Below are 11,166 nucleotides of genomic sequence, written 5' to 3'. Positions count from 1 at the left end.
ACCGCAGCACCACCATATCTCCACCACAGAACTAGGGGTGGCAATCAGATCGGGTTGGGTAGGGTTCGTGTTCGGGTCAGACTTAAACGGGTTGGAAACCTCCAACCTGAACCTGATCTGTTTAAGTAATCAGGTTGAAAATCTAAACCCTGACCTGATCTGTCTCTAATCAGGTCAACCCGAACCTGATCTGTTCAACCTGATTTATTTTTACATATAAATAGGTTAACCCATTTAACCTGCTTATTTCGGGTCAACCCGAACTCATTTTAACCTACTTATTTCAGAAAAAGAATATTAAATTAAACCCCTTTATTTTTATCATCAAATCTGGAGAAGATATACCAAGAACTTGAGAAATAATGATTTTGATTACCCATCAACAACATAAAACCAAAACACAAGTGCAAGATCTAGATATTAAAATTATACAACAACTAAATCGAAGAATCAATTAAAAATTATATACACCCAAAGTAAGATATAAGATCTAAAAATTTAAAATCTAAAATGTAGGATTCTCCAAGTTCGTAGCGTTTTGACGATTACAGGGTGCCAAAATTCCCTTGAATAAATAGCCCTACACACAAAAAAGAACAAAAGATAATAATATTAGCATTTTTAGAAATAAATCGGAAACAAAAATTAGATCGGAGAAATTATAATGCACGAAATTATTCTTAGAAAAACGTATAAATCAACGAAATTATTCATATACAAATTCGACGAAAATATTCTTACACAAACATACAAATCCAGAAAATTATTCTTACATAAACATTCAAATCCACACAGTTAGTATTCTAAAATGAGCAATAATGAAGTAATTAGAACATAAATTGAAATAAAGACATGAATCATTCTTAAATAAATTAAACAATACCTTTCTTTCCGTTCACCTAGTTAAGGAGGAACACTGAGAGAGGGAGTTGCAGTAGTAGATACGTAATTGACTGAGGAAGTGATGAATTAGAGAAGCCACCGCTGGATTGAGAGAGAGAGGATCTAGAGAGAGAGAGATGGGAGGCTGAGAAGTAGAAAATGAAGGGAAAAGGTTAGGGTTTTCTATTTAAATTAACCAACTAATACATTTGGGTTTTGGGCCTTTGGTCCAAATCTAAATTATTGTAAAATGAAATGACCGACATCTCTTTTGCGGTACACTAAATAGGAAATTCGTGCATTCTCCTTTTATTTCGGGTTATCATGTCGGGTTAACCCGATCTGAAATTGACCCATTTAATTAATCGGGTTACACATGTTAGTTTCGGGTTGAAATTTTCAACCTTAACCTAACCCATTTAACTTCAGGTCGGATTCGTGTCGACCCATTTAATTAATCGGGTTGAAAATCTCAACTCAAACCCGCTATTTTCAGGTCAGGTTCGGGTCGGGTTATCAGGTCGGGTCAGCTTTTGCCAGCCCTACGCAGAACCACCACAGCACCAGCGTTCTTTCACCCCTGTCTCCTCGCCAACCGCCCAACCTTCCTGCTTCTCCACACCAACACCCGCAGCCCACCTTCTTCCCCACCGTAAGCCACTCCATCTCCAACGCAACACCAACGCTACATCCACCAACAACAAAAGACAACACCAACGCAGCAAAATCGCAACCAAATCAGAGCAAAAAGCAGAGTAATTGGGTTCGGTCGAACCCGTATTAAGTTCGACCGAACCCAGACCGAACCCGAAATTCAGAAAAGTTCATGATCGAGTTTAGGTTCGCTCAAACTATCGAGGAGTTCGTCCGAACAACAATTAAGTTCGCCCGAACCTTTTTCTGGTTCGACCGAACATTTGGGCAGTCAAGTTTTTGTACGGAAATAATGAATTCCAACGGCTGCGATTTGAAGTAATTTATTGATGGCCATGATCTGCGATTGTTGATAATGATAGACGGTTAAGATGTACGGCAAGATGATGATTAAGCATTGTTGATGATGGACGATGATAGATTGATGATGGTTTGATTTGAAAGGGATGCGAAGCAGGGAAGGCGAAAGAGAAGAAAAAGAACGAAGACAAAAGATGGGGGGCTGATTCCTCGTTAATTTGGGGGGATTTGGTTGGTTTTGGTTTTTTATTTTCCTTTTTATTTATCCTTTTATTCTTTTTCCTTTTCTTTTTTTTTCCTTTTCTTTTCTTCTTTACTTTTTTCTTTTTTTTGATAGTAATTACACACAGAACAAAAAAACAACAAACATCAACCTCCTCTTCTAGATTTAACAGCTAGAATACGAGCAGATCTAACAGGTTCCCTTGAACACCTGTATATACTACAATTTCTAAAAGACCTAGCCATATTTAAGATATCATAGCAGACGCTAGCAACATCAAACGGGCTGTCCGGAAAAAAAAATTAAAGCTTGAACTAGTTTTTTTTTTTTTTTGCTAAGCAAGTAAGGATAATATTAAATTCACAAAACCAATTACAACCAAACTAACTCAAGGGAAAGGAAACCAACTAGGTTGGACCCCTTTTAGCCAGGAGCTATACTAACAACAAAAGTAACCTTTAAAGGTTAGAAAACCACAAATTGTCTCTTCTACTTACTTTCTTTGGCATTACAGACCAAATTCTATTTTTAACAATTTGCCTAATCCTAGCCACAACATTCTGCACAGTTGGTACTGAAGACTCCCAAAAACTTCTATTCCTGCTTTGCCAAATGAGATAAACTGCAGTTGCTAGCCCTGCATACCCAACCTGCTTCCTAAACTTGGACATCCTACTCTGTCTGATTGATCACATAAGCTGATGCAGATTATAAGAAGCAGAAGTGATTCCAATCCATTGCTTAACCTCACTGATGCAGGTGCTACTGAAGTGACATTCAAAGAACAGATGATCATGATCTTCATCCTGTTGACCACACAATAAGCAAGCTGCAGATTGACAGACTCCAATCTTAGCTAATTTGGCAGTAGTTTGCAATCTGGCTTGAACTGCCATCCAACAAAGGAATCTGTGTTTAGGGGTGTTAAGCATGTTCCAGACCATAACATCCCAGTGGACCATTGGTTTTGAACCCTTTCATACACAAGTTTGACAGAATAGTGTGGCATAGCACTGAACTCATTCTGAGTATACACCAGCTTGATCAGCTCCTTTGTAGCACAAATTTTCCTCCAATACCAGCTGGCATTAGCTGAAGGCTGGTATTCCCACCAATCCCCATCCTTTACATACACAGCATTGACCCACTTGGTCCAAACATTGTCTTGTTTAGAGGCAAGTGCCCAAACATACTTCCCCATGTTGGCAGTGTTCCAAATAAAAATATCTCTGAAGCCTAAACCACCATATTTCTTATCCCAACAAGAGCTGTCCCATGAAATATTGCTAGGCTTATTGGTGAAAGCATTACCACTCCACAAAAAAGCCCTGCAGACTTTAACAACATCTTTCGAAACCTTCTTAGGCAAAATATAGATTTGGGACCAATACAAATGCATGCTGATAAGAATAGAGTTGATAAGTTGCATCCTTGCTGTGTAGGATAAGTTCCACACTTTGATTCTTGAGATCATTTTGTCCACTAAGTTATCACATTAAGCAGCTGTGATTCTCTTAGCACAAATTGGAACTCCCAAGTACCTAAAAGGCAGCTAACTCCTAGCAAAACCAGAGGCATCTAAGACTCTCCTTACTTCAGTCTCATCCATCCCACAACAGTATATATCAGACTTATGCTTGTTAGCCTGTAAACCAGAAGAATCTGAAAACAACTTGAATGCTTGTAGTAAGAGGTAGATAGAAGGGAACTCACCCTTACTGCACAAAATTAAATCATCAGCAAAACATAAATGAGTAAGTCTAGTTTCTCTCCATCTTGGATGGAACTGAAACAAAGATAACTCACTCATCTTATGAAGAATCCTGGAGAGATACTCCATACAGATAACAAACAGCAAAGGAGACATAGGATCCCCCTGTCTTAAGCCCCTTCCAGACTTAAAAAAACCATGCATTGTCCCATTAAGCATCAAGGAAAACTTTGGAGTTGTAACACATTCCATAATCAAATCCACAAAAGAACCAGGAAACTCCAGAGCCTCCAACATTTCCTTAAGAAAACCCCAGTCAACAGTGTCATATGCCTTTTGTAAATCAATTTTCATCATACAGCTTGGCTTGACATCTTTCCTCCCATAATGCTTTACCAGATCCTGAACAACCATTATATTATGCACAATATACCTTCCATGAACAAATCCCCCTTGGTTTTCTAAGATCAAATCTGGAAAAATCTGTCTAAGTCTCCCACAGATGACTTTGGTAATACACTTATACATAGTATTACAACAAGAGATGGGCCTAAAATCACTCACACTTTTTGGACATTTAGTCTTAGGAATGAGAGTAATCACTGTATGATTGAGCTCCTTCAGCAGTCTACCATTTTGCAAAACATCCAATACAGCAGCTACAACATCCTCTCCCACTATGTGACATGCATCTTTGTAAAAATACGAACCAAATCCATCAGGTCCTGGTGCTTTCAAACCAGGAATAGAGACCAAAGCCTTCTTAACCTCAGCTGCAGTATAAGGTGCATTAAGAATACACTTATGCTGTTCAGTTACAAGGGGCCCTACTTGAACAATATGTCTTAGAACAGACCTCCTGTTGGACTGAGTATTACCCAACAGAGTAGTGTAATAGTTCAGAAAACTTTAGAAACTTCAGCTGGCTTGTCTTTCCACATACCATCCATATCATGTATACTATACACCTGGTTCTGAATAGCTCTAGCCTTGATACTTTGATGGAATAGGGATGTATTCTCATCTCCATCTTTTAACCAAGCAGCTTTGGCCTTTTGCTTCAGGAACTCTACATATTCCTGATGTTTAACCTTGTAATCAAAGACAGCCAACAATTCCAAATCAGCAATGTTCTGGTCATCAGGATGTAAGTGCATCTCTTTCTGAGCTACAATCATGTCTTGATAAGCTTTCAACTCAGCTGCTTGAACATCTGTGAAACCTGTTCTATTCAACTCCTTTAGGTCCATTTTCACTTTCTTCAGCCTATGAACCACACAGAACATCTTACTACCCTGCACCTGACTACTCCAGTGAGTCTGAATAGTGGAAATAAACTGAGGAGAATTCTTCCACATTGTAAAATATTTGAAAGGCTTTTTCCCCCTTACATCTCTTGGATACACAGCCAGTAAACCAGGAGAGTGATCAAAACATCCCTCATTCATAAAACAAACCTCAGCAGTAGGATACAACCCTTGCCACTTAGGATTTGACATAATTCTGTCAATTTTTGAAAAGACTCTAGCACTCCCTGTTTGTTTATTGTTCTAGGTATAGAAATTCCCCACACTTTTAATATCTTCTAACGGACAATGCTGCATACACTCACAAATATCTACCATCTCCATACTCCTCACAGGAGCTCCAATCCTCTCCCCCACAATCATTACACAGTTCAGATCCCCACATAAGATCCATGCATCCTGTGTATTAAGATCCTTCACATCCTTCCACAACTTCTCTCTTTTTTTACTCTCATTAAAAGCATAAATGAAAGTACAAAAGAAACCAGGCAATCCACTCACTGGACTAACATAGCAGTGAATGAACTGATCTGAAACAGCAACAATATTTACTGAGAACCTTCCAGGGTTCCAAGCCACTATTATTCTACCCCCTTCATGAAAACTAACATTACTAGTAAAACACCAACCAGAAAACACCTTTTGATAAAGCTTACCTAGGTTAGGAAGCTTCACCTTATGCTCTAGGAGTCCAACCAATCCCACTTGATACTTGTGCAAAAACTGCTTCACAGTATCTTGTTTTTGGGATAGATTGATACCCCTAACATTCCAAGAAAGAATCCTATCCATAAGACTTGGAAGAGTTCCCTCTTCCTGGGCTTACATCCTCTGTATCAACATCCCTCTCCATTTCTGTTGTGTTGCAGACACTGTGGTCATCATCACTCAACATTTGAAACTGATTAGTAATTGTTGTTGGGTCTGGATTAGTAGGCCTAACCCTTATTGGTCTGAGAGACCTCTGAAACCCTTCCTGATCAACCTCCGGAATACTCTTCTCTATTGGTACACTTTGCTTCTGTATAGGTTCAGTTTTCTGCACCCACACTCTCTTAGCCTTGCCATACTTACAGTCAGCAGTTAAGTGACCCACCATTTTACACTTCTCACAGATATTTGGCCTCCATTCATATGATATAGGCACTTGAACCATCTCATTATGCTCATTCACAAAGGCTAATTGATCAGGCAGCTTCTGTGTTATAGGCATGTCAACCAACACCCTGGCAAACTACAACTTATCCCTACTCACAGTAGCAGTGTCCCTCTTAATAGGCTTACCTATTTGACTTACTATCTTAAACAAAGACTTTTCTCTTCAATATTTGAAATTCAGCCTCAACTGAATCCAAATTGGTACAGATTTAATCTCTTCCTTCTCCATATCCATCTCAACATTCCAGGGTTTAACAATCATTGGTTTGTTATCAAAAAAATGGTGCCCAGCTATGACCTTATCACGCATATCCATGGTCAAAAAACGAACCAAATATCCCCTTCTTCACCAAAACTACCTTATCCACATTATATTTCTTCCAGATTCGCCTGATAAATCCTTCCATTACATGTAATGGTGGATTAGCTCCCACAACGTAGCAAATAGTGGACGAATGCCAGAAATTCACTTCCTCCTGAATATCATCAATATCAATCTGAACAGGGCTAGCATTTTCAAAATCATCATCATCTATTGATTCTATTGTTCTAACATCATCAGCAGTACAATGAACATGCTCAGTCGTATTCTCATATACTTCATCAAATTGTTGCAAAATGGGTACAGTAATCATACCAACATCTACATTAGCACAGCTGGTATTCAGATGTCCAGAGGATTTGTGAATCGATTGCATCCACTCATTGAATGTATGGCGCAATTCCGATCTCACCTGCAAATGTTGCAACCCCGATTTTGGCGTAAACACTTCATTCTCTAATGGAAACTCCAATGCTTCGACCCCCAAAACTTCATCAATCGAACGAGTTTTGAGCGCTTGCGAATCAGAGGATGGACCACGAGGCTTCTTCCTTGCATCATCATACTTGCTGCCTTGAGATTTCCCACCTTTTTTCCTTGCCATGGCAACGGTGCACGATAAGGTATCGTGCGCCGAGAGGAAACTTGGGGGTTAATTTCCAAGTTATTACTCATGATGCTTGAACCAGTTTGCTGCTACCAGTTTTAACAATTATGCTATCCACCTCATATTGTCTAGCATAAGCTAAGCCCTTCGAAACTGCTAAAGCCTCAGTTTGCAGTGCACTATGAGCATAAACACATTCACTTCCTTCATGGGTGTTACTTTGTGCACGAACAAGAATCCAACCAACAGCAGCTATAGCATTCCTTGTACCCTTACTCGCTTTCCATGTACCATCAACAAGGAGGATATCAGAATGTATATCGCTTTGACCTGCAAGGCAAACTTTTTGGTTTTCCAATCTATGTTGTTGTACTTCCTGTCTTATGCATCTTACCTGTGTGTGTTTTTTACTTACGCAATTTGCCTGCTCTACTTCCTTCAATATTCCTTGAATCCACCTAAGAAGCGTAGCTGGACAGGTCTGAATCCAAATTCCCCACATAACAGCAATGAACAGGTTAACTCTCGAGCTTTCATGCCCGTCCTCTTTCCATAGAAAGATCAGGAAATTCTTAACCCAACTTGACATAGGGATGCTAAATGCACTAGATGTATTGATTCCAAGTTGACATGATTTCCAAATATGAGCAGCAAGCCAGCAGTCCCAAAATAAATGTTTCTCAAACTCTTCATTTTGGCTACAGATCACACAAAGACTATCTTGAATGATGTTTCTTCTCTTCAAACCCCTCCTCACTAGAAGAGCATTGTTTACCAATTTCCATAAGAACATTTTCCATTTTGGGAGTATGTTTCCCTTCCAAAGCTTTTTCCAGAAAGTAATAGAACCATTATTTCTCGTAGCTCCCACATTCTTCATAATTTGGAAAACATAGAAAGATTTAACAGTAGCCTTACCATTTCGCAGTCCTATCCAATGATACTAGTCCTCAAAATCTGCTACTGCCACATGGATTTTCAAGATTTCTTTTGCTGTAGACCTTTCAAAGGTCTTCCAAATTAGATGTGTGTTCCAGGCTCTTGCATTCGCACAAAACAAGTCCTTTACTAGGATAGGCATCTGAACTTCTTCAATTCGATTTTGTTTGAACTGTATATTCCTTGAAGGGATCCAATCTCTTGCAGCAATGTTGGAGTTTCCTCTTGAAATAACTTTACCAAATCCATCCTTCATAGAATGAATACTTCTTGCCAAGCCTCTAAAGCCCCAAGACGCTCTAGGATGGATTGAGTCTGTTAAACCAGCTTCCAAAGACGACCTTTTATAGGCTGAAAACATAACTATAGCCACTAGCAACTGAGGATTCTGATGAATCCTTAAAGCTTGTTTAACCAGAAGAGCTTTGTTATAGAATTCCATATTTCTTAAGCCTATTCCCCCCATCCCTTTTGGCATATTCAGTGTTGATCTCTTAACCCAACAAATTCCTTTAATCTTCTCACTTCCCTTCCACCAATAATGCATCAACATTGAGGACAGCTTTTTTGTTATTGATTTAGGGAGTAAGAAAACAGCCAGAATATTGGAACTCAAAGCAGCCATGATACCATTTATAAGGATGAGACGACCTGCAGGAGATAAGGATATGTGCTTCGATGAAGTGATCTTTTTCTGAACTTTTTCCATCAGCGGCTGAAAATCTTGAGAAGATCGACCATCCACTTCAACATTGCACCCTAAATATCTACCCAATGTATCTGAGCTTGGTGTTCCCAAAATCCCTTTAAGAACTTGCTTAAGAGGAGCAGGAGTGTTAGGACTAAATATCACACTTGATTTGTCAAAGTTAATTGCTTCACCTGAAACTCTACAAAAAATATCAATTGTTTCTCTAACCTTCTTACATGAGAAATTGTCAGCCTTGAAACAAAATAGGGAGTCATCAGCAAAGAACAAATGTGAAATGCTTGGAGAACCCCTTGTAATTTTAACCCCTTGAACATGCCCTTCCTTTTCTAACTTGATCATCATTTTCGATAATAGCTCCATGACTAAAATAAAAATATATGGAGAGATAGGGTCCCCTTGTTTCAAACCACATTTCGGTTTGAAAGCTTGGGATGGTTCACCATTTACAAGGATAGAATAGGATACTGTAGTAACACATTGCATTATCCAATGTCTCCACTGTGTAGGAAAATCCATTGTATTCAGCAACCATTCAACAAAATCCCACCTCACCCTATCATAAGCCTTATTCATGTCTATTTTCAAAATTGCATACATGTTGAAACCCTTCTTCTGCCTTTTGATATAGGTCATTACTTCATGGGCTAGTAGGCAGTTATCCCCCATTAATCTCTTCGGGACAAAAGCATTCTGGTACGGGCCAACAAGGTCTTTCAAAATTATCTTCAACCTATTTGTAAGACATTTAGACACCACCTTGTATATGACATTGCAGAGGCTCATAGGTCTAAATTGAGAAGGTTTTTCTGGACACTCAATTTTTGGAGTGAGAGTGATTAGAGTCTGATTCCATTCCTTTAGGATATAACCAGAAGAGAAAAAATGAAGAACAGCTTTTGTAATATCAGGTCCAACCACATCCCATGCTTTCTGAAAGAACATAGCAGGAAAACCATCTACACACCTGGAGCTTTCAATCCTCCCATATGAAAAACTGCATCTCTAACTTCTAACTCTGAGAATGGCTTATTTAGAATATCTTTCTGACTTGCAGTCAACCTGATAGGGAGATCTCCCAATTCCACTGGGATATCCAATTTCACATTATGCTGATCATTGGCATGGAATAACTCTTTAAAATAATCCTCTAATTCTCTTCCAATTTGAGCTTGATCTGCTATCCAATTACCACATCTATCTTGGATAAATCTGATTTCATTTTTAACCTTTCTTGCTTTGGCACTTTTGTAGAAGAAAGAGGTGTTTGAATCCCCTAGAGCCAACCATTTGCCCTTAGCTCTTTGCTTCCAGTAAGCAAGCATAATTACAGCTTCCTGAAGACCCTCATTTCTTCTGATATTACTTTCTTCAATGTCATCCATGGACTCCAAGCTCTCCTGATTGTTAAGACACCTCTGATTAATGTCGTCCCATATTATGTTGTGTGTTAGCTTAAACTCTCTACACCACCCTGCAAGAGAATATTTTATTTGTTGTAATTTTCTTGAACAAGAATACATAGGAGAACCATCCATACTTGTATTCCATCCCTTCTTTATAATTTCTGCTACTTGTTGGAAGTCCAAACACCAAGCATCAACCTTAAGGGTTCTACATTTTTTATTTGTTGCAGGCTGTGTGTCCAATAAAATAGGAGCATGGTCAGACACTAAGATTGGTAAATTTACAATGCTTGCTTCTGGATAGAGATTTTTCCATTGTGAAGTTGAGTATCCTCTATCTGACCTTTCCAAAATACACTCCTCATTCATTCTATTACTGGACCATGTGAATCTCGAACCATGGAAGGGAAGTTCCAGTAGTTCCCACTTACTCCTCCAAGCCATAAACAACTCTTCTTTTCATTCCCTTAATTCTTTTTAACTATTTTCAGATTTTCCTTTCTTTTTTTTATTTTCCTTTTTTCTATTTTCATTTTAGGCTTTAGTATAAATACCAAATTTTGGGTCATGACTTATCACCATGTAAATATTTAGTTTTATCTCATTTTTAGAGATAAAGTGAAGAAAATCAATGGAAAATTGGGGCTTTTCAATTTCAAGTGTAACAATTTGTATTGAGCAACCAACAACCAATCAATGAGAATTTCTATCTCTCTCTTCATTTATTTCTTCATTTAATGCTTTATTTATTTATCGTTTTAATTATTTTAATTATTTTTGTTTAGTTTAACGATTCATGTTTAGATTAGTTACTATTATTGTTTAGAACCATGTTTTTAGTTGTTAATTACTATAAATTTTGTGTTTTTATGTCGATTGAGTAGTTTATTGATTAGGGTTTGGTGAAAACTCAACATTGATTGGTTTGGGTGTTTGTGATAAAAATTA

The 11,166-nt window shown here is 38.3% G+C and overlaps 1 protein-coding gene and 1 long non-coding RNA gene across 2 annotated transcripts; both read right to left on the bottom strand.

Annotated features, from left to right (window-relative positions):
* Positions 1 to 352: 352 nt before the first annotated feature.
* LOC110802648 (uncharacterized) lies at positions 353 to 2,400 on the bottom strand. Its single transcript, XR_002537270.2, has 2 exons — positions 884 to 2,400; positions 353 to 580 (listed from the first exon to the last, which is right to left on the bottom strand). It is a non-coding gene; the product is annotated as an uncharacterized lncRNA (long non-coding RNA).
* Positions 2,401 to 7,228: 4,828 nt separating this feature from the next.
* LOC110802643 (uncharacterized) lies at positions 7,229 to 8,044 on the bottom strand. Its single transcript, XM_022008078.1, has one exon. It carries the CDS (start codon positions 8,042 to 8,044, stop codon positions 7,229 to 7,231), a length of 816 nt encoding a protein of 271 aa, XP_021863770.1.
* Between the last annotated feature and the right edge of the window lie 3,122 nt (positions 8,045 to 11,166).

Source organism: Spinacia oleracea, chromosome 4 (assembly GCF_020520425.1).
Source record: "Spinacia oleracea cultivar Varoflay chromosome 4, BTI_SOV_V1, whole genome shotgun sequence".
In the NCBI taxonomy this organism is placed as follows: domain Eukaryota; kingdom Viridiplantae; phylum Streptophyta; class Magnoliopsida; order Caryophyllales; family Amaranthaceae; genus Spinacia; species Spinacia oleracea.
This window is presented reverse-complemented; position numbering and strand designations above follow the sequence as displayed.